Source organism: Pongo pygmaeus, chromosome 6, assembly GCF_028885625.2.
Source record: "Pongo pygmaeus isolate AG05252 chromosome 6, NHGRI_mPonPyg2-v2.0_pri, whole genome shotgun sequence".
NCBI lineage: Eukaryota > Metazoa > Chordata > Mammalia > Primates > Hominidae > Pongo > Pongo pygmaeus.
The window spans coordinates 58,966,840-58,991,371 of record NC_072379.2 but is presented as its reverse complement, the minus strand read 5'-3'; the positions used below and the strand labels follow the sequence as shown (position 1 = coordinate 58,991,371).

At 37.2% G+C, this 24,532-nt stretch overlaps 1 protein-coding gene across 25 annotated transcripts in view; it reads left to right on the top strand.

Annotated features, from left to right (window-relative positions):
* Positions 1-4,146: 4,146 nt before the first annotated feature.
* TAX1BP1 (Tax1 binding protein 1) overlaps positions 4,147-24,532 on the top strand; it is a 91,625-nt gene continuing 71,239 nt past the window's right edge. For 6 of the 25 annotated variants that reach the window (XM_063667434.1, XM_063667433.1, XM_054495737.2 and 3 more), the window contains exons 1-3: positions 5,398-5,532; positions 12,416-12,584; positions 21,894-21,996. In XM_063667434.1, the coding sequence (XP_063523504.1) occupies positions 12,423-12,584; positions 21,894-21,996 (265 nt within the window). In that variant the 5' untranslated portion in view covers positions 5,398-5,532; positions 12,416-12,422. Of the gene's footprint in view, positions 5,533-5,732; positions 5,884-12,415; positions 12,585-21,893; positions 21,997-24,532 lie in introns of those variants that run through there. The other 19 variants (XM_054495749.2, XM_054495742.2, XM_063667432.1 and 16 more) reach the window with 9 other exon arrangements.

Genomic DNA, 24,532 nt, shown 5'->3' with positions numbered 1-24,532 from the left:
GGAACTTGCCAGAAATCTACCATCTGGAACTTGCTGGACATCCACTATCTGGAACTTGCTAGAAATCTGCCCTCTGCATCTTGCTAGAAATATGCCTTCTGGAACTTGTTGGAAATAGACGGAAGATGAGGGAGTATAATATAGACAATTCTTCCTAGAAGTGAGAAGGTTGCTTGTAAAGACAAAAGACAATAGGAGCTGGAAGGAAATAGGGAGCTGGGAAAGTTTTTAAAAATTGAAGAGACTTCAATATGTTTAAAAAGACAATGGAAAAGATCTCGTGGAGATAGGGGGCTTGAATATAAAAATGAGATCATGCAGAGTTCCTGAGAAGGTGGGAGGTGTTGGGATCTGTGAAATAAAAACATATTTGAGCCAAAAACTTTGATTTAGCCTTGGTTAAAATTAAACATTTGAAGATTATCTTAACATTTCCTTAAAATAATTTTTATTAACTTTAATTATCATTGATACACAGTGACTCACAAAATACAGGTATTTAATAAGAAACACTGGGAAGGAAGAATCTTGTTGACATAAGTACCTTAAAAATTCAAAGTACTTTGCTGGCTATTACTCTTCTCAGTAAGATGAGGAAGAGAGGTTAGAAAATATTTACATTCTAGTGACCTTTCAGTTGCACAAGGAACAAAGAACACTGTTAGGAGCCAATGGGGCAAAGGTCTTATATAAACCTCTGCAGGCTCTGTTTCTTAGTATCATAAATTATAGTTTCTCTTTTTGATGGTGCAAGAAACTTCCCAAAACACTCAATCTTAACTTCAAAGTTTCTGCTTAGTATTTCCAGACGTAAACTTTAGTGTAAAGCATGCGATGACTACAAAGTCTGTAATGCATTTGTTATAGGAAATTTTCCTTAATGGGCCAGATAGGAAGTCAAGGGAGTTTAAGGTGTTGGAAGTCATGTTAATGAAATTATAGCCTATGGACTCTAAGTTGGATACTGAGGGAAGTATTAAAAAAAGAAATGGATTGAGATGCTGATGAGTTTGAAAAATAGTTCTGCTGGGTATATTTGAATGAGCAAGTTAGAAGAATAGGAGATTGTGGTCAAAGAGTAGGAGGCTTGCTTTTCAAGATGATGAGAAGGGCCAAGGTGTGACCACAGAAATAGGTATCTGGAGTGGAGTATTTGAGATGGGGGATTCAGGAAATTAAAATGCTGGGATGTTGGCCTTTTCATTTTAATCTCATCCAAGTAGACAATGAATGGCTTAGAATGGAGAAGGAGACTGTGTACTAGGTGACACTCTTCACTGAATGAGGAACAGTGACTTGGAGATCAGCAGATGACAGCCACAGGGAGGGAAGACGGAGCATAACACAACAGTGTATATCTCAAAGGAGCAAAGGTGTGTTACAAGCACCTAGGTAGGTAATGATTGGGAAACAAGGAGCAATGAGTACATCAATAAAATCTAATAGACAGGGAAAGAGAAAATAAGCATATTTTAGAGTGTTTGGAATCCTCTCTTTCTCTGCCTATCCAAAGCCTACCATTATTCAAATCTCATTTTTAAAGCCTCTCTTTTTAGATTGAGACCATCCTGGCCAACACAGTGAAACCCCATCTCAACTAAAAATACAAAAAAACTATCTGGGTGTAGTGGCACACACCTGTAGTCACAGCTACTTGGGAGGCTGAGGCAGGAGAATCACTTGAACCCGGGAGGCAGAGGTTGCAGTGAGCCAAGATTGCGCCACTGCACTCCAGCCTGGGTGACAGAGTGAAACTCTGCCTAAAAAAAAAAAAAAGCTCTCTTTTTAAAACAAAGGTTTACAAAGGTGTTTTTCTCTTTTTAATTAAGAATCATTTATAACAAAAGGAATCTTTAATACAAATTCTAATGTAAACCATTGTTCTAAGAAAGGAGAACAACTCATTTGCCTGGCTTTTAAAACCTGTAATGTTTCTAATAAAACATGTCTATTTGAACTTTTTCAAAAATTTTCAATCCATGTTTTGCTATCTAGTTGTCCCATCTGTGCCTTTTAAATTATATTATTCTCACTATGTAAGCCTTTTTTCATCTTTTCAAATCTTATCAGTCTTTTGAAGTTTAGAGACCAATCTCTTTTACAAAGTCTAATTTCAAAATTAATTATTCTGTATATCTTTCTACTTTATTTCTCATAGTCCATTTCCTGCAGATCTGACAGTTATCTATACCATCCGGTAACATCTTGACCTGATTTTAAGCAGTTTCAGGGAAGAAACCATGCTTGATTCCTTGTTTTTCCCAGAGCACATAGTAAATGAACAAAATCCTCTTAGTAAGAAGCAACATGACAAATGGTGAATGAATGAACTTTGGAGAAAATTATTATTTTTGGTTAACAATTTTCTTCTTACCTGATTCCCTTGCCCAAGCTCTTAAATCCTGACTGGAAAGTCCTCCTCCTCCATCTCCTCATCGAAATCATACCTCACTTTGACAGTCCAGGCCTGCCTCCCCCATGAAAAGTGTACTGCTAACACAAGCCTGTACTTTCTCCCATCTCTGAATATCTGTCTTCTTATTCATTTACACTTTAGTTACCTACATTTTCATGGGCTCATTTCTTTTCTTCCCTTTGCTATCATAAGTTCCTGTAATGAAAGAACAGTGACTTTTAAATATAGTCAGCATATTTTCCCAATCAAACACAGGACAACTGCCTAGAAACTACTTGACACTGTAGTTGCTCCAGAAAAATCATGGGTTACTCACTGATTTACTTTCCAATAATTCTCTCAATATTCACCATTTTGAAATCTAAAAAGCTCTGAAAATTGGCCAGGCGCGGTGGCTCACGCCTGTAATCCCAGAAGGAGAATCGCTCGAACCTGGGAGGCAGAGGTTGCAGTGAGCCGAAATCTTGCCACTGCCCTCCAGCCTGGGTGACAGGGCAGAGGGCAGAGAGTGGTCTCAAAAAAAAAAAAAAAAAAAAAGCTCTGAAAATCAAATGTTTTTTCAACATTTGGTGGCAAAACCTGTTTGACCTGACTCATTTGTCATTAAAACTTGACCTGAACCCAAGGGCAAAGGGTCAGAACCTGACCTGAAAAATTTGACCTGAGTGAGACTATACATTTCATTTATCTTAGTGTGATATTCATAATTGTTCCGGAAAAAAAAGTTGACTGTGAGTGCTGCCCCAGATAGTGAGGAATATCACATAAAGCACACCTCTCTAAAGTCTGAAAAATTCTGAATTCTGAAATCCATCTGGCAGAAAGATTTCACTTAAAGGAAGTGAATCCATATCTCTTCTAGCCATAGTCCACTGCCATACACATAATAGGCTAACTTTAAGAAATTTAATTAAAGCCGGGTGCGGTCTCTCATGCTTGTAATCCCAGCACTTTGGGAGGCTGAGGCAGGCGGATCACCTGAGGTCAGGAGTTGGAGACCAGCCTGGCCAACATGGAGAAACCCCGTCTCTACTAAAGACATAAAAATTAGCCCAGCGTGGTGGTGTGCGCCTGTAATCCTAGCCACTGGGGAGGCTGAGGCAGGAGAATTGCTTGAATCTGGGAGGTGGAGGTTGCAGTGACCCAAGATCATGCCACTGCACTACACCCTGGGTGACAGAGCGAGATTCTGTCTCAAAAAACAAACAAACAAAAAACCCAAACCTTACCCCCCCAAAACCCAGAAATTCAATTAAATACTAAGAGGGCATCTATTTATCTTGGTGGGAAAAACGTGGTCTAAAAATTAAAGGATCATTATTAAAATGAATGAAGCAAGCTAAAATTCCAGAACAAATACCTTCCTGGGGAAAATAACGTCTAAAAATTCAAGAAATAATTAAAAATAACAAAGTAAAAATACCTGTGAAAATGTCTTTCGAGACCAGCCTGGCCAACATGGCGAAACCTCGTCTCTACTAAAAATAAAAAAATTAGCCGGGCGTGGTGGCTGTTGCCTGTAATCCCAGCTACTTGGGAGGCTGAGGCAGGAGAATCGCTTGAACCCGGGAGGCGGAGGTTGCAGTAAGCCGAGATCGCGCCATTGCACTGCAGCCTGAGCAACAAGAGCGAAACTCCGTCCCTCCCGGGGCAAAAAAAAAGTCTTTCAATTATGGTTTTTATTAAGCATACTGTTTTTCTGATTTCATTAACTGAAAATTAGTGGTAATTAAAAATTTATTACATATAAATAGGAATGTGATTTAAACATACAAAGAGTGACATCTCTGACAAATTGTGCTTATAAAATTCACTGCTATGTTTACATTTCTTAAGGGACACAGTTATTTCTACTACCAGAAGGTTGCTACCAGTAACGCGAGTGATAACTTATGTTGATTATTCACACCGTTTTCTTCATCCATAAAATATGGAGATTGGGACTAAATAATCTGTTAAGGTTCTTCTGAAATTCTATGATCACGTATAATACCCAGCACAAGACCAAGTTCAAAAATGTCAATACAGGAAACAAATCAGTCTGTAAATATTGAGAACCTATGTTATCAAAGCTAATGTCTTCTGAAATAACTGGAAGTAAAGATGAAAGTATATGAAAGATAATTTTGAATGTTCTGTATTTAGAATGTGCTTCAACATTTAATGTGATCTAATTTACATATCCTTTCTGGTGCTATTGCAAGTTTTAACAGGGTTTTACCGCAAGAGAAGACTATGATGAATTCGAATGGGACACATTTGCTTCTGTGGAGTTACGATTCAAACTGAATGTGTAATATAGGAAAGCAACATATACAACAAGCAAAAGTGATTTTAGAAATAACAGAACGCGGGACAAAATTCACACACGGAAAATGATACGGATAACAAAAGCAGGTAACTCACAGAAATGCGGCTAGAAAAGAGGCCTCTGCTGGAGCGAGAGCAAATAGAATCAGAGGGCATTAGAACTGAAAAGCTCCTAGGAGCTTTCAGTGAACAAAACTTCGTAGCCAAAAAAGCACAGGACTGGGCCAGGAGTTGAGAGACAGTCTTGGAGCTCAGGGGTTTGCAGCCCTAGCCGTGTGGTCACTCCCTTGCTTCTCTGGCTATTTCCTTATCTATAAAATCGGTGGGTTAGTTTAGGCCGACTGAGACACAGACAGGGATACGGTACTGTTCATGGACCTCTGAGCTGCCCTTTCCACATCGCTGGTGAGTTACTTAAACCTCCCGTGTGTTTCCCCATTTCGTATGTCAAAATAATAACATAAAATCAGAATGTAAATCCAGACGCATTGTTTTGCTGCGATTAAGTTGAGCGAAAATAGCAAGGACGAAGTAAGGAGAGAACCACACTACCCGCGGCATAACGCGTCCCGCGGCAGAGTGAGCTGGAGGCGTGTCGTCGCGGAGGGGCGCGGCGAACCCGCCAGGAGGCGGAAGAGACCGCCCCGTGGGCGGAAGTGACGCAAGGCCTACTGTGGGCTGTGAGGGGAGGTGTAGCCGGTCTTTGGGGGTAGGCGGTAGTGGCGGAAGAGGTTCGGCGGCTGATGGCGGATCAGGATCGGAAGCCTGTGTAACTTTCTCCCTTGATCCGGGAGTCTTTCCACTGGGTAAGGCGCCTCCCCGGTCCACCCCAGCGCCCTGTGCGGGGCGGACTCCAGCTGCATCTCTTTTAGGGCTCGTGGTACACCCTTCAGCCCCTGTACTGTAGGGGCCTGGCCGGTCTCGGGAGAGGTCTCTGTGGTGACGAGGCTTTCCTTCCCGAAGACAAACCTTCCTTTCCAGACTGCGATTGTGACGGGGGTGTGGGCAACTCGGATCAGCCGTGGAGTTTTGGAATAGCAACGGGTGGCCGCCCCACGCGGTGGGAGGCCCGCGGGACAGGCCTTCGCGATTTGGGGGAGGTGTGTGGGACGGGGGCCCTTGTGACGCTGGCGACCCCCCCGAAGGAAAAGCTTCTGGTATCCAAGGCTAAACTCTGGGGTGACTGTTTTGAGGGCAGTGTGGGTGTTACCGGCGCAGTAAGCTGAGAAAACACGTAGGTCGCGTCCGAGAAGGACGCTTGGGTTTGCCTTTGCGGAGAGAAACCCAACTGTTTTGTTTTGAGTCGCCGGTGGCGAAGTGGGCGGAGACTCCCTGCGCCGCCTACTTTTGAGGGCCGCGGGCGGAGTTGGCGGTTCTGGCTGATCGCCTGCTTCACCTGGAATCCATTCCCCACCCCGCCCGGTTCGCAAGGCGTGGACTCGTCCCGACCGACTTGCACTCCTCGCTTAGGGAATCTGTGGCTAGAGTTTAGTGTGTGCGCGCGCGCGTACCCCTTATTAGTAAAAAATAGAGCTTAGCGTGCGTCTGTGTGGGTGTGTGTACACACCTTATTGGTAAAAGTTTTGTTAGAAAACACTGGCATTTGACTTTAGACATACACAGTGTTAGGTTTCCGGTTTCACACAGTGGTTATGAATTGCTATTATGTTAGGCAAAATGATGGGAAAATAAATCTTGATTTTTCAACTGCATTCTGCTAATGTTAAAATTTCTACGAGCTGTGCACGAACAATTACTAGTTACAAGTTTGGTGCTGAATTCCAAAAGGATTTAAAGAGATCATTTGAATAGAAACTAAAAGTGGGTCGATTGTCCTCAAAGTGCTTTTCGGGTTTAGGGAAGGAGCTTAGGACAGCCTTTCTCTTTCGTTCTGTTCTTTTCAAGGGTAAACTTGAAGGATTGTTTGATGATGCCGACTTCTAATAAGGTTTTATTTATTTATTTTTCAAACTGATTGTTCAACTTCAAAGAACATTGTAGTTTTTGTTTTCTAGTCATCACTTTTTTTTTTTTTTTTTTTTTTCTTGAGACGGAGTCTTGCTCTGTCTCCCAGGCTGGAGTGCAGTGGCGCGATCGCGGCTCATTGCAACCTCCGCCTCCCAGGTTCAAGCGATTATCCTGCCTCAGCCTCCTGAGTACCTGGGATTACAGGCGCGCGGCGTCACACCCGGCTAATTTTTGTATTTTTAGTAGAGACGGGGTTTCTCCATGTTGGTCAGGCTAGTGTCGATCTCCTGACCTCTTGATCCGCCCGCCTCGGCCTCCCAAAGTGCTGGGATTACAGGCGTGAGCCACTGCGCCCAGCCCATCACGTTCTTAAATTGTAGACCGCTGTTTATAGTTCTCACTGCAGCCATGTTTGTAGAGTTAACCAGCAAATACCTTTTCCATAACAAAAGTAAAATTTTGGAATTCAAAGTTTCAGCCTTTTTAATAATGTTAAAATAATCATGAAAGATCCTAATGATGCTCCTTGTATACTTTTGGGGATTTTGTTGTATTCTTTTGGAATGGATATGTTAAATCTGGGCTTTATGCATTTCTGTCTTTTTAAAGCTTATTTTGTCCCAAATCTTTAGAAGAAGATAAAAATGTTCTCTCCCCTAATATGTATGGGCCGATATAGCATTTTAGAAACCAACTTATAAAATCTAAAAAGTAAATAAAAGTGGTGCGAGTGGACACCTGGGCGGAATGTCTTGGCACTCAGGTGTAAAGGATTCTGGAAACAGGGATGTCTGCAAGGGTGCAAATTAATAGACTGGGGCTTTTGCTGTTGCCTCCTAGAAAAATTGCTGATTACATTTTTTGGGAGCAGAGGTCTGTTGAGAGTTGTTAGTCTTTCTTTTTTTGAGCCACAGTGTGAATAATTGGAAACTATTTGAATGCTGGACATTTTTTCCTTTCATATGTTTGTGTGTCCTATCGGATTAAAGTTTGGAGATAATTCTAAAGGTTTTTTAGCTGAAGATGTGAAAAACTTTCAGTAACTCTATCAACCATTACCTGAATTACACTTCTAAGGGTACAAAGCGTTCATATTCTAAAATGCAGTGTTTCTGCTACAGTGGGTCATATGTGGAGTGTTACTAATCTGTTTCATTTCTTTATTTGCTTTGGTTTTACTATTACAGAAATTTTCAAACATACACAAAGGAGAATGAACAGTAAAATGAACCGACACTTTACTAATCTTGTTTTATTACCCCCTCTAACATTAATTTTTTTCCCCTGGAGTTTTTAAAGCAAATCTTAGACATCAAGACATTTCACTTACAGTTAGTTTAGTATCTTTATTTTTTATTTTTTATTTTTGAGACGGAGTCTCGCTGTCGCCCAGGCTGGAGTGCAATGGCGCGATCTCGGCTCACTGCAGGCTCCGCCCCCCGGGGTTCACGCCATTCTCCTGCCTCAGCCTCCCGGGTAGCTGGGACTACAGGCGCCCGCCACCTCGCCCGGCTAATTTTTTGTATTTTTAGTAGAGATGGGGTTTCACCGTGTTAGCCAGGATGGTCTCGATCTCTTGACCTCGTGATCCGCCCGCCTCGGCCTCCCAAAGTGCTGGGATTACAGGCGTCAGCCACCGCTCCCGGCCTAGTTTAGTATCTTTAACTGAAAAGGACTTTAGAAAAACACAGAATTACCATAATTATATTATCACACATAACAAAATTATCTTACTTTTGAATTCTGTTAGGACTGGCAAATTATATTTAGTATTTATCTAAATTAAAAAGCTTAATTTGGCTTCATATGTTTAGTGTACAGAAGTTCTTACTATGGTCTATTTTTCAGTAAGTTCACTAAGGCTTACATTTTTGGGCTAAAGTAAAACAAGTATTGGGAACCACTGGAAAAATACTACCACAAAAGTCAAATCTGCTTTGGGCTTGAAAAAGTTACAAGAGGAGTAAGTAAAGATAACATTGAAATGCTTCCCTGCCCCCACCCCATGTTTATTTTAGCTGTATACATAACTGAGTGCCCACTATGTATTATTTGTCTTTTTTATAGACATTAATACATTCGCAAAATAGTAAAATTGGAATTTAGACCTAAGACTTTATAATATACAGTTTACAGCATAACACGCATAAAGAAATTCTAGAGGCATTGGAACTTGGGGAAATGTAGTAGGAAACCTGGAAGAGGGCACTGCAGCCAGCATGTATAAGCATTTCTGATTTTGTTTCCCAGCCAAATGTGTCTGGCCCCTTAATTGTTGACTGGACGTTTTGTACTTATCCTTGGCTTGCCTACTTACTATACTCCTGTTTGTGGAGATGCACTTTAGAGAAGGGGAATCAGAATTTGACATGGTAAAGCTGCTTGCTTCTACTTTCCTTTTTGTGTAGGCAGTGTACTTCTCTCCAACTGAGAGGAGGTTTGTACTTTTTCTCAGGATGTTAGTGAAGCTACACTTCCCAGGCATTACCACAAGGTGATGCAGTGACTTTGCATATTATTTCTCCACTCTCTCAGTGAATTCCAACATTTTTATAAGCTTGCCTGTCTATGTCTGTTATCTGTAGGAGGAGTGAACCAGAGGAACTATGTGGGAATTAAAAATTTTATTATTTAAAATGGGTTGATTAATGACATAATTATATTTAGATTGCATTCATCCATGTAAACTTTTTAAATGATTAGTAGCTATATTGTAATTTAATAAGAAGAGTAAAAAATGACAAGGTACTGGAATGACTTTTGTAAAATATTTCTATAATTATAGCAATGAAATTTTAAAAAGATTGGAGTGTTGGAGAGAGATTAATGAAGGCCATTAATAGGATAATCACAAATTATTTTACGTTTCAGACTTGTAAACATTGTGAATACTATATTTTAAAGTGAAATACTAGTGTTTTCTATTAGAAAATGTGAAATTCAGGGGAGGGTTTAAAAATGGAATTTCTTGTTAATAGGGCTATTTAAAACAATAGAAATGATACATTTATATATACTTGTAAAAATTCAAACAATAAATTGATGTAAAATTTAAAATCCTGAAGTCTTCTTTTTACACACATCCCTTAAAAGACTATTAACTCTATAGTGTATACTTCTTGAGTTCCTTTTGATGCATTTGTAAACATATACAAATACATATATGTATACCTATGTGCTATTTTGTAGCTCCAAAACTTCAGTGAACTAAAAGTATAAGGTTGGATTGTGGATTTTTAAAAAACTGTTATAATTGAGGTTAACACAAGTTTAAACACTTTTGCCTTGTTTTATAGAAAAAAAATAGTTACAGCTTTGTTGGTTTAATTTATTTTAGGAAATGACATGTTAAATTTTAAGAAAAAAGTATTATTCTTAATCAGCTTCTGATTAAAAACATGGGACGTTTATTCTAAGCTAGTATATCTTTCTTAAAGGAAGCGTGAATATTCACTCGCTTCATAGAAAAATATTATTCTCTTAATTCAGTTTTAGTAGTTGTATCTAATAGATGTTGGTTCAGTTGATTTAGCTATAGTTTCTTTTGTTGGTATCTTATAACCACAATAGTGAGTTGGTTTTTTTTTTCTTTTTTTTTTAAAGAACTGGAATTGGTGTTTTTTTTTTTCCTTTGTGAAGCCACTGACTTGAAAAGAGATGATCATTAATGACTTCATTAGTATCATGACCTCCCTGGGAGCCCAAATTAGCTCAGACAACTCAAAGAAACAAAATAATAGAACTCTTCAGTTATTTTAGGCAGAGTTCTCCAGTGTTTGTAAATGCTACCTGTTCATTTTTCTGATGGCTTTAGGTTATCAGCTAGAGAGTATTCATAGTTAAGTCTTTCCATGAAATACGGTTGCTGGTAGCAAAGTCCCTTTATTAGTGCAGAGGTAAAGGAGGATTGCTACTGAATATACTCTTTACCTTGGAATGCTTTGCAAACCTCAGGTAGGGAGAGGCTGACAACTAGCCTGATACTCTACAGTGGTTTCCAGGTTCATGATTGACAGTCTCTTTTTGGGATATCCATTATATTCAGTAAAGCAGGACTTTGGCCATAACAGAAGCAGAGGTGACACAAGAAGAAAGTTGGTATTTTTTAAAGTGCTTATTATTACAAAACTTTAAAAATTTGCCTTAGTATTTCAAACAGGTCAGCAAAAGAAACACTTGTAAAAGCACACTGTTTTAGATCTTAGCAATAAGCCTTCTTACTAATGGCTAAAATATGAGTAGAGCCTTACTGCTGTGCTTGCTCTGTAGAAACTTCATTGATTTGTGAAGTAAATTAGATTAATTTGGTTAGCAAAAACCTTGCCCCAGTTTTCCCCATTATTACAGAGATGCCTGTTTTAATGACTCAAGCAAGTGTAGTCAGGACAGTCATAGTTTCTTATGTGTATTGTAGAATTAGTGATTGTACGGAGCCTGTGACAAACTGTACAGATTGCTTTTTTGCGTAAATCCTCATTTGTTTCTGTTTTCTCAAAAGTAGAGCACAAAATAGGGAAAACATTTGGATCTTGCAGTTTTTATAATCTACTTTCACCATTCATCTGCTATCCAGTGCTTGGTGTTTACTAAGCCAGTGAGCGTTCATGAATCTCTAAGAGATTTTCAACAGTATGTATTTTATTAACACTACACTTTTATTTTTATTTTTAAATATAAGTTTATTTTAATCAGTAAACATGTGGAAAGGGTACGTGAATACTAGAAGTCAAGGTAGGATCATTGGACCTAGGATGAAATGATAGGTTTGTTATAGGTAGAGAAGAACAAATAGGCTGAGCCATTTCAACTAGACCAGCTAAAATTTTACATGGTTTGAGAGATTTGAACAAGCTTGTACCAGAAGCCCAAGAAGACAGGCTGGGTCTGGGATCTGTGGAAATGAGTGAGAGGTAGAAGTTGTTGGATAGTGGTTCTCTTTTCTGGTTGCATACAGGATTGAGATTACTTGGGGCGATGTAGGGGCAGGGCTATGTATATTTGTATACACACTCACAGACACACATGCACACACTCCCAGGCCCCAATCCCAAAAAGTTGTTGTCATCTATTTTTTTTTTTTTAAAGGCCCCTAATGATTCTAATGTGTAACCAGGGTTGAGAAATGCTGGTCCAGGGGATTAGAAGGGCAGGAATGTAGGCACAGAGATGTTAGCATCAGATTTAGTTATAGGACCCCAAAACCTAGGGAGAGGGGAAGAGATGAATGGGATGGGCTAGGTTAGGGAGGAAAATGATGAAGCTCAAGGGTTCTACATAGGAAGGAAAAGTTAATTGACCCATAGCCAGTAAAATACTGACTTTTAACTGTTCTTGTTTCTGTTTCTTGGTGTTTGTTACTAGGAGCCAGCAGGTTTATATTGGCAGCGTGTGCAGGAAAACACCTCTGGTTCATTTGCTTTTGATTTAAATAGAAGCAGAGGGCTAGGCTTTCCAGGAGAGTTAATTTTTGGTTTTGGTTTTTTAACTTTTAAATGCCCATATAACTTTCTGAGCCAAATGGGTTTTAGTTATTTTTCCAGTTTGTCTGTATTTTTATATTTAATCATATTTTTAAGAAGTTCCAGTATTTACAAAGTATATATTTTCTTAATTATGACATGCAAATATTCATGAAACTTATATTAAATATTATGTATTTTCTAAAGGCATAAGTTTATTCTTAGTTGGTATAATTTAACTTGTATGAATTTCTTGTTTCAGATTCACAATGACATCCTTTCAAGAAGTCCCATTACAGACTTCCAACTTTGCCCATGTCATCTTTCAAAATGTGGCCAAGAGTTACCTTCCTAATGCACACCTGGAATGTCATTACACCTTAACTCCATATATTCATCCACATCCAAAAGATTGGGTTGGTATATTCAAGGTAAGAAAGCTTTCTGAATGTGTTCTCCATGTAAACACTTATAATTTTCTTTTAAAACAGATTGATAAGTAGGTTGTACTTGCCTTGTCTTAACTCTTCATTAAGACTCATTTTTGTAAACATCACCATGAAATATTTAACAGTGGGGAGTAGATAAAATGAATGTTTGGAACTCCATTTCACCAGATTTTCCTCTCCCTGATCAAAAAGTTTACCTTCACTTAAGGACTTGTGAAAATTTTTTCAGAATCTTCTTTTCCTATTTTCTCCATTCATTACAAAGAAAAAAAAGATCTTTTTCTTTGGGTTCTTATATTATTTACCATTTTTTCCAGTCATTTGAAATAAATTTTATACAGCTTGACAGCCATGTTATTATCCCTTCTACTGTCCTGCATGGCTTAAATATTGCTCAGATTGTATTACATGATTTTAAGAGTATTCTGTTTGTATTACACAGTTTTAAAGTATTCTGTTTAACATGACTGAATAGTAAACTCTTTGATGGCAGGAGTTCCAGTTCTTATGTTTTACCAGTGATTTTGTATAATACTTTCTTGAAAATAAAGGTGATCATTACAGTGGTACACCTCACTGTGCAGGACTTTTTCTGGCAATTTTAACTCTTCAAAATGTAGTGGAAAACCAAAACATAAGAATGTCCTCTGAGCAGTCAAAATAATGTCATGAATGTCCAAACAGTAAAACACATTCACTTTTCTCCTGTGTTATTCTGTAGTCTTCCTCAGAATCAGTTTGTTTTATTTTAGTTAAGATTTTTATGGGCTTGAAATTTTGATTGTCTAATCTGTATAAAGTTAAACAACAAGGAAGAAAGAAATGAATAGCTGCTAGAAATTAGGCACATTGAAAGTGTCTAGAAGTAAAAGTCCAGCCTGACGGGAAGGCAGAAAAACATTTGGACAAAACAAAGTTTTGGCATTTAATGACTTAGTTCCTTTCTTTGAATTCCTCACTTCTTGATGTTTCTGAATACAACATAATAGTTATTTGCTATTTACTTTTTGTGTCAGTTTTTTAGGCTTGTCAAATCCCAAAATGGAGAAACATTCATTGTAACAATTTTATGAAATCAGTAGTAGTTTTTAAATTTTATTTCTTATTTTTTGAGACAGGGTCTTATTCTATCATTCAGGCTGGAGTGCAGTGGTGGGATAGTGGCTTACTGCAACCTGACCTCCTGGGCTCAAGTGATCCTTTCCCCGCAGCCTTCCAAATAGCTGGAATTATAGACGCAACACCACGCCTGGCTAATTTTTAAATTTTTTGTAGAGACAGGGTCTCACTATGTTGCCTAGGCTGGTTTTAACTTCCTAGGCTTAAGTGATCCTCCTGTCCCAGCCTCCCAAAGTGCTGGGATTATAGGTGTGAGCCACTGCACCTGGCCTCAGTAGTAGTTTCGATTTTATGGAAGATACTGGTATCAAGTTAAAGATACTGATTGAGAACTGATGTTTTCTGTAGTAACAGAGCAGAGAGGAAGAAAACAGAAATGTGACTGAGGAAAAAGAAGGGCATTTCCAGCAGGAAAATGGTACAGGTTGAACATCCTAAATCTGAAAATCTGAAATCTGAAATGCTTTAAAATCCAAAACTTTGAATGCTGACATGATGTGCAAAGGAAATGCTCATTGGAACATTTTATGTTTTGGATTTGGGATGCTCAACCAGTAGGTATAATGCAAATATTCCAAAATCTGACAGATTTAGAAATCCAAAGCACTTCTGGTCTCAAGCATTTCGGATAAGGGATACTGAATCTGTATAAGCAGAGGCTCAGAGGTAGGAATGTTCATGAGAATGAGTAAGTCAGTTTAACTAGAGCATAAGCTTCAGTTAGGGAAGTTGTGGGAGATGAGATTGGAGATAAGTTTCATTCTGTCTGTGGAAGACCTTCAGTGTTAGACAGTTTATGGACTTTTTTCTAAAGGGCAGTGGGAAGTCTTTGTATATGTATAGGTTGTTTGAAAAAGTATGTTTCAGGAAGATGAATTATTACCTTTTTCCTGCAGACTACTTGTTTATTTCTTATATTTTTTCATTTTTTTAAAGCCAAAAGCCTGTGACTTTCCCTTCACATCCGAACAATCAGTTCTAACCATTTTATTGCTTACATATTTCTAAATCCTTACTATCACTAGTTCATGCCTTCCATATTTTTTACCAAGACTATTGCAATAGGTCAGCTGTTTTACCCACTTTCATTCTTGGCCTCTAACCTTTGTTTTTTAACTGCTCTATATAAGCTGTAAAATGGAAACCTGAACATGTCTTTCTGTTGTTTGAAACTCTTCATTGGTTCTTCATCATCTATAGAGTAATGCCAAGACCAAATAACCTAGAGCCATACAGGGCTCCTGTATAAGATTTTATTTCCAGCTTCAGTTTTGGTCATTCCTGCTGCTGCCTTTTTGCTTTGGCAGTGCTAAACTATACTTCTTTCATTGTGCACTTTAAGGATTGTAAGTTTTCTCTCAGCAAAAAAGAAAAGAAAATCTTCTTTTTAATTCCCTTTCCATCCTTTTTGCCAGCATAAAACTTTAAAACTCAATAGGAAGTTCAGGCATGTAGTAAAAATTTCAGGTAATACAGGAAGGCTCAAGGAAGAAAATAATCATGCTTAACACTTTTACCTACTGTTAACTATTGTTAACATATTGGTATATAGCTACATGTAATAAAATTACAAATAATTATACACATGCATAATGTGTGTATAATAAATATATACACTACTGATGCATCATAGTGTGTGTATATATTCATTGAACCAGTTTCTTACTATTGGAATTTACATTGTTGCTAAATGCTTATCATTAATACTTAATAAAGATCTCTAGCTATCTTTATTTTCTCTACTTATTTCATAAGGTAAGTTCTTGGAAGTAGAATCACCATGTTTATGGCATTGTATGTTTTTAAGCACTTTATGTGTACTGCAAATTGCCCTCTAGAGTGATTTTGATAGACACCATATTGACAAGCAGGCAGGAAGAGAGTGCCTGGGTAGCAATTGTAAGGGAGGAGGAATGAAGATGGGAAAGTAGTATGCTTGAGAAAGTGTTAAGGAATTTGATTTGCCTGGGACACCTATCAATTAAAAATTTATTATTATTTTTTTTTAGAGACGGGGTTTTGCCATGTTGCCCAGGCTGGTCTCGAACTCCTGGGCTCAAGCGATCCACCCGCCTCAGCCTAAATAAGTGCTGGGATTGCAGACGTGAACCACCGTGCCCAGCTACAAATACCAGTTTTAGAAGATTAATGGGAAAGGTTAGTTTGGATCATGTTGTAGATTGTTTTAATATTTGAGGGATAGTTTTTAAGTAAGGAGTAATAAAGTTTAGAAGTGAAGCTTAATCTTATAGTGCTGAGTAAGATAAATTGGAATTCGAAGGGAATGGAGGCAAAGAGAACGTTTAGACTATCCTAATTTTCTATGTGAGATAATGAAAGCCTAAAGTGGAGAAGGAAGTAAGTTGTGTGTAATAATCCATAAGTAGAATTCATAGGATATGTCAACAGTCAATTGAATTAGAACTGGCACTCATTCTATGGCATCTCAGTAAGGAGGAGCAAGGTCATATGTGAAAAGTTGGGGAGGGCTTGAGTATAGATAATTGGCCTTGCTACTGTGGAAGAATGTCGTAGGGAATTGGAGTGGCTTAACCAGAAGATTACTAAGCAGCAATTTTATGACTTTTTCCAGAGAGATTCAGCATCTGGAGTTGTGTCAACAGTGCCAGAAGTGGCTGTCATTCAAATTGGGTGTTGGAAAAGGGTGGGAATGGGAAGGGAAGTTAAGAGGACAAAGGATACTATGGTGGTTTTGAGTACATTATTGAGATGATTGACTGATAGTGAAGTCCAGGTTGGGTAGGGAAATGAGTGAAGCCAAACAAGGGATGTAGACCAGTTGGACGTTTTTGTTCCTTTTAGTTTTTTTACTCCCTCTGCAGTATTGATTGATTAGTTTTAATTATAACGAAAATAAACATATAACTTATGTTTATTATTTTATACATTCACCTCTTATCTGAGCATTATACTCCCTATTTTATAGATGAGGGAACTGAGGTCCAGAGAATAAAGTGACTTGTTCAAAGTTATCCATTATACGTTGGAGCTGAGATTTGAACCTTATGTAAATTGGCATTCAATAATTATTCTCTGGTTGTTTGGTTAAGTGAGAGATCTGATTATTCAAAATTAACAAGAGTTGCTAATAAGTTCAGCATGGATTTTCTTTAGTGACAGAATTGAAGTAAAATTACAGGAAAAGATTTAGAACTACACCTGATGCAGGCTGGGCACAGTGGCTTACGCCTGTAATCCCAGCACTTTGGGAGGCTGAAGTGGGCGGATCACTTGAGGTCAGGAGTTTGAGACCAGTCTGGCCAAAATGGCGAAACCCTGTCTCTACTAAAAATACAAAAATTAGCCGAGTGTGGTGGTGCATGCTGGTAGTCCCAGCTACTCAGGAGGCTGAGACATGAGTATCGCTTGAACCCAGGAGGTGGAGGTTGCAGTGAGCAGAGATTGTACCACTGCACTCCAGCCTGGGCGACAGAACGAGACTCCGTCTCAAATAAAAAAACAAAAAGAACTGCACCTGATGCCATCTCTTTATTATTAAACCAACATTAATTGCAGCAAAATATTATATGTTACATTATATTTGAGTTTTGTTCCGTTTTGTGTTTATGAATTTGATTTGGTCTTAGTTGTATAAGTACATAAGCATGAGGAATTGGTGTATGTTTAGATTTATGCTTAGTACAAATTAAATTACCTTACAGTTAAAGACCCCCAGTGGATACCTGAAATTACAGGTAGTACTGAACTCTATTTACACTCTACTTTTCTGATACAGTCATACCTATGATAAAGTTTAATTTATAAATTAGGCACAGTAAGAGTTAACAACAATAACTAAAAATAGAACAATTATAACATGAAATTGTTATATTACCTGATACCTGGCCCCCATCATTAGCAACTCTGTTGCTAATTTTGAATAATCAGATTTTTCACTTAAACAGCCAGAGTAAAAGTTATGTGAATGTGCTTTCTTTCACTCTCAAAATATCTTATTGTACTATACTTATTTTGGGGTCTTGGTTGACCTTAGGTAACTAAAACCACACAAAGTGAAACCTTAGATAAAGGATGACTACTGTAGTAACATTAAAGGTCCATGAGTTTTTGTTTTTTAAACTTTAGAGTCTTAGAATTCTCACATCTCCGAGATACTGTTCTAATTGGAATTCTCACATCTCCGAGATACTGTTCTAGTTGAGGAAACTGGAAGTGCAAAGTGGTCATGTGATATGTTCAGAGTCACATTGCTAATGCATGACATGTCCTATACTAGACAAACAAAACCTCCCTGTAAGGTACTGTTTTCACTGCATCCTGCTGTCAAGCACATCAAAAACTAAGTTGCCTGATTAGAAGGTGGATCTAAACAGTGATTTTATGCTTGAATATCCTGTTTCAAGCTTTTGTTTCTTTGTTCCTTGTTTTTCCTTTTCAAATTTTTTTCCTCCTTCTTCTGTTTTCCTGCCTTGGTCTCCCCTTCAGTCCTGTCTCATTCCACTCATTTTCTGTTTTTAAAAAAAGTCCTCTGGTTATTAAAAAAAATTACAATTATATTATAATATATATAATATATAAATATTTATAATTATACTTATTTATAATTATAAAATTAAAATGTCCTACAATCCCACTACCAAAGTATATCCCTACCTAATATCAATGGTTAGCGCTGTTAATGTTTTAAGTATTTCCTTCCAGCGTTGTTTTATTAATGGAAGGAGACTTTCAGTCTTTTTTGTTTTTTGTTTTTGTTTTTGTTTTTTGAGACAGAGTCTCGCTCCGTCGCCCAGGCTGGAGTGCAGTGGTGTGATCTCAGCTCACTGCAACCTCCACCTCCTGGGTTCACGCCATTCTCCTGCCTCAGCCTCCTGAGTAGCTGGGACTACAGGCACCTGCCACCACGCGCGGCTAATTTAAAAAAATTTTTTTTATTTTTAGTAGAGACGGGGTTTCACCGTGTTAGCCAGGATGGTCTCCATCTCTTGACCTCGTGATCCTCCCACCTCAGCCTCCCAAAGTGCTGGGATTACAGGCGTGAACCACCCCGCCTGGCCTGTCTTTTTTCTAATGCATGTATTTTGAATGTTGCTGGCATATCTCATGCCTTTTTTAATGCCTTGATTTTTTCACTTAATCACTTACAATTAGTTCTGTACCATTTTATCTCATTGAGGAATTTATTCTGTTTATGATATTTCTCTGTTGAATCAATGTTGCATACTCCCTGTGTATATCTAGGCATTTTTGCAGTCATTTTTTTCCTAAAGGAACTTTTCTAGTAACATGATTATTAGAAGCTACATTGTATACAGAAGAAGGAAAATGAATGCTCCTACCCATTGTACTCCTACCTTCCCCAGTGATGTCTGTTGTTATATGTTTCTGGATTAGAAAAATTCATAGGCTCATTTGATACTTTTTTATGGGCTTTTTTTCCTCACTTAATTATATGTCTTGGGAATCCTCCTATATCCATATGTAATCAGCTCATTTATTTTCAGTGCCTTTCCTACTCCAAGGCTTGTCTCCCTTTATTCCTCTCCAAACATCAGTCCCCTCTTCTCTGTTTATTTCTTTCTTTCTCATATGCTTTCCTCATCCTAATGTTTCTGTCGTTTTCTCAGTGTTTCTCCAGGATTTATTATCTTGATTTTTTTCTAGGTAACTTTGATGTCATTCTGGTCTTCTGTATGTTCTTTCTCAGAATTTCCTTTATGATCAAAACTTATCCAACATGTTTTTCTGAAATGTTAATCCTATTTAAAAGGAACACATTGTGGCTTTCTCCCTTCTCTGTCACCCTTGTTTAATTTCCATTTTCTCATTTATTTTGCTGTTGCAGTAGTAACAAGAATGATGCCCACTGCTGTTGTAGTTCTTCAAACTAAAGTATGTGACATACTCATTGCTTTAGTTTCTTTCTTAACATACGTACAGCCTCCAGTGGTATCTGTGACTACAATTAACTGGTTAACTAGATTCAGGTATATCTCCTAGAAGCAACGTATTTTGGCAGTTTTAGATAACTGGCTATTTTGTCCCATTGTCCGAAGTGTCGCCATGTTCTCCCTGCCATTTTTCAATGTTTGAAAATTGCTGTTATCAACTTTAAGTGTAATAATTTTCTTTACACTTGGTAATGGTGGACTAAAAGACAAGATTTCTTGCATTTCAGTGTGTCCTGTAGCATTGAGCAGCAAGTTCTAGCCCGGTGACCAGGAAAATAAAACAGAGAATCAACGTTTGGTTTGGACACATTATGGTTTATTGACCCTTCTAATTAGATTTATTATTATTGCAGTGGACTCCTACATAATTTCCTGATGTTCATCTTTTGTGTTCCTTTCAGTATTGTCCACTCTAGCATACTTTCATGCGGGAGCTTAGATATAAGACGGTTACATCCCAAAGGAGCCCATTCTTTGTATCTTTCCAGGTTGAGAGACTTCTACATTTATTTTTTATGTATGCCCAACATGCCCCTCTCTAAGTGACTTAAGAACTATTGTTTAGTTTTAGTTTTCCTTACTCAAAAGCAGTTTGAAGTGTAGTTCTATATTTCTGACTTTTTACTCAGGATTGTATCTTGCCCCCAACTTCTTGGTAGGCTCAGTTCTCAGGCTGCTAACAAGCACTTATGTGATAGGCACTATGCTAGATACAGGGATGATCTCATTTAATACGGACACAACCTTTTGAGACTGTTTTTGTTATCAGAGGAGAAAATGGAAATGAATAACTTTTCCAAAACCATACAGCTAGCAAATTATCTTTTCTGGTATTCTGACCTCACACCCTATGCTCTTAGTTATTACAAAATACTACACCTATAATAACTACCACTCATGGAGTGTTTGCCATGGATTAGGCACTTCAGATGCTGCTTTTAGGTTCATTATCTAATTTAATTCTTCCATCAACTGTGAAAGGAAAAATGGGCTCAAACAGATGAGGTAAATGACTTGTTCACTGATTCCTCAGGTTTCATATCTGTAAAGAGATGAATAGTGTCAAATGTTTTTTACCTTGACACAGAACAAAGTAAATTGCAAGATTTGTCCCAGCATGCAGATACACCAGAAGCCAAATTTTGTGGAACACTTACCCTTAATATACTCCAGTACTTTCTCTTCTATGTAATTACAAAATAAATGCCAGTCATGAACCACTAAATTGGTTTATCACTTCTTACTGAGTTGTAACCTGTAGTTTTAACCATTCCTTTGGAGGCTAAAGGTGACTAAGGTTAGTTCAGCTTCGGTATTCTGTTGTCTACAATCAGGCCAATCAGAATCATAGAACATGTATAATCTAACCTTGTGGCTGATGCATAAATTTTTGTAATATTACTAGCAAATGGATATCTAGTACCTGTTTTAAACATCTCCAGTTTTCAATATTTAACATGGTGTAGTCCATCTGGAAAATATGGATTGAGATATGTATATATTCATGTTGTGAGTAGAAAATGTGTTAGCATTAGGTGAGACATGGGTGGTCTGTTTGTGCATATATAAACATCTTGGTGCTAAAGGTCTTTTTACAAAATTTGCCAATTGGCTGCAGGTAAGACTTGCCAAAGATGAGAGATTAGTGAATTTAGTGGATTTAGGGGGAGGCAGATGTCTAAGTAAAACAAATAAAACACTTAAATTGGAGGTATAAATTAAGTTTTTTGAATTTTGATATATCTGAAAATTCTTCAGAGGTGAGTTTGTAATGCATGTCTAATGTTTTAAATATTAATTTTCTTTAGTCTATAACTCCCTCAGTTGTTGAAGCTACTAGACATTCAGTATGTGCCACCTTTGAAAATAATACTCTGTGGTCAATAAAAAATAAATAACAAGTATTTAAAAACTCACTGTGTTTAGTGAAATTACATTTTAATCAAAACACGTTTTTATATTTGATCATATGGATAGTTAGATTATCCTTGAGAGATTGGATAGCAAATTGCATTCTAATATAGTAGAAACTCTACTATTCAATTTATGTAGATTTTTATAGCATTAGGCTGTAGTTTAATTTAGAAATAATTTGACATGCTTGTTAAAATACTCATGATTTGTAAACATATTAAATGTATATTTTAACTGTAAAATACAATAAATAAACAATATGCTGTATGAGCCTAATATTAAACTATTTGCTTATAAATCTGCCTTTTTTGTTATTTCCCTTTAGGTTGGATGGAGTACTGCTCGTGATTATTACACGTTTTTATGGTCCCCTATGCCTGAACATTATGTGGAAGGATCAACAGTCAATTGTGTACTAGCATTCCAAGGTAAGGACTGAAAACTGCAGAACTCAATGAAACTAGATGTCTTATTGCCATTAAAGATGTTGTACTCCATTGTAATGATTTGTTCAGGTATCTCCAGGGTACCAAAGTTGAATTAATTAGTGTCTTTGCTTAGCAAAAGCCCTAAGAATGTAACTGTCTAGTGTAGGCCACATGATATTTTATGTAGACATTTAAAAGTTATTGGTTGTTGTCTTAACTTTCACTGAAGAGTGGGTTTCTTTTTAGATACTAATTTTTGGGGATTTTTTTTCAAGTGAGAAAACAATACAATAGTAATAACAGATATTAGAATAATGTAACAAAAAAAGGTGAGGAAAATAGTCCAGATGAAAACCACAAACATGATTAACAGAACTTACAGTTATTTGAATTCTGTCATGTGTAAGTTCGTTTATTATAAAATGATAAAGTAATATAAAATTCATTTTTGTGTTAGCTTGCCATTATTTACAAAATTTAAAAACTACTCTTATTCAGGTAATTCTGACATATGCTACAATATGGATGAACACTGAAGATGTTATGATAAGTCAAATAAGCCAATAACAAAAAGAAAAATACTGTATAATTCCACTATATGAGGTACTTAGAGTAGGGATAGACACAGAAAGTAGAATGGTGGTCCGCAGGCCATTCAGGTTCCCTCAAGGGAGGAATGGGGAGTTATTGTTTAATGAGGGTAGAGAGTTTCAGTTTTAAAAGATGAGAACAATTTTGGAGATAATAGTGGTGGTGGTTGCACAACAATATGAATGTGCTTAACATTGAACTATACACTTTAAAATGCTTGAGATAGTAAATTTTATGTGTTTTTTACCACAACTTAAAAACTTGAAAAAAAAAAAAAACACTTATTCAGAGATCTATCAAAGAATTTGCTGCAGAGTAATTTTGTATTGTAATTGTACTGACTTTAGGATTGTATTAAACTGAATTCTTACCCTTGTGTATGTCATAGATTTCTTTTGGTCTGGTGAAGTTTATGGACTCTGTCTCAGAATAATATTTTAATGTGTATAAAATAAGACATAAAATTGCAAAGAAAACCAATTATATTGAAATAATTAAAATATCACAGTAACAAATTTTTGATATATTAATACATGTGCTTCAAAATCTGTGTGTTAACAAGATGTATTTTATTGGCAGATTTAATCACTGCCATGATTTCCAAGTAAGATAACATTGAGATACCTGTAACAATTGTAATGTGGTATTAACATATAAGTAATTCCTGTTAGTGACAAAAATCACAAATACTGATAATAATCAAAGTACATGCTAAAATTTTAGTTAGATGTTAGTAAAAATAAAAATATAATGTTTTTCTCCATTAAAGTTGATGGATGACCTGAATTTTCTTTATCCTTTAACCCCAGGTTGAACATTCCCTAAAACTGCCTCTTTGCTATTGAGAACTTTATTTGCCTTTATGTTTAAAAAAAAAAAAAATTCTAGGACTTTATTGCTTTCCCCTGGGCCTGGCTATTAATAATTAAGACTTTTTCCTCTTATCTTTAAGCAATGGGCTCTGTTAAGAATGTTCTTATGTTAGCAGAAAGAAGTTTACATTGTATGAATCATTACTTTAAAAAAATGTGCTCGGGATTATGAGATGAATGATTTAAAATAAAGTTTATTGTTTCACACATTTTCACATATTTTAATGCAATTTTAAAATTTTATAAATCTTTTTTTTTTTTTTTTTGAGGTGGAGTCACACTGTGTTGCCCAGGCTGGAGTGCAATGGTGTGATCTCAGTTCACTGCAATCTCTGCCTGCTGGGTTCAAGCGATTCTTGTGCCTCAGCCTCCAGAGTAGCTGGAACTACAGGTGCTCGCCACCACGCTTGGCTGATTTTTGTATTTTTAATGGAGACGGGGTTTTGCCATGTTGGCCAGGCTGGTCTCAAATTCCTGACCTCAGGTGATTCACCCGCCTTGGCCTCCCAAAGTGGTGGGATTACAGGTGTGAGGAACCATGCCTAGCCCTAAATCTTTAAAATGAAACCCCAAATCATTTCTCCCTTATCGGATCTGGTTTACCATCTTCAGAATGTTAAAAATTAAATTTGTTTTAACAAACTAAAAGAAAAACCTCTAAAAAACCAAATTATACTAAAATATTTATTTAATGAAGATACTTTGTTAGCATGCAAATGCTTACTTCAGAAAGGAACCAAAAAACAGTTTGAATTTGGGATAAACATTTCTAGTATTATTTATTTTAGAATTTTTTTTTTTTTTTGAGATGGTGTCTTGCTCTGTCTCCCAGACTGGAGTGCAGTGGCGTGATCTCGGCTCATTGCAAGCTCCGCCTCCTTAGTTCACACCATTCTCCTGCCTCAGCCTCCCAAGTAGCTGGGACCACAGGCGCCCGCCACCATGCCTGGCTAATTTTTTTTGTATTTTTAGTAGAGATGGGGTTTCACCGTGTTAGCCAGGGTGGTCTTGATCTCCTGACCTTGTGATCTGCCTGCTTCAGCCTCCCAAAGTGTTGGGATTACAGGCGTGAG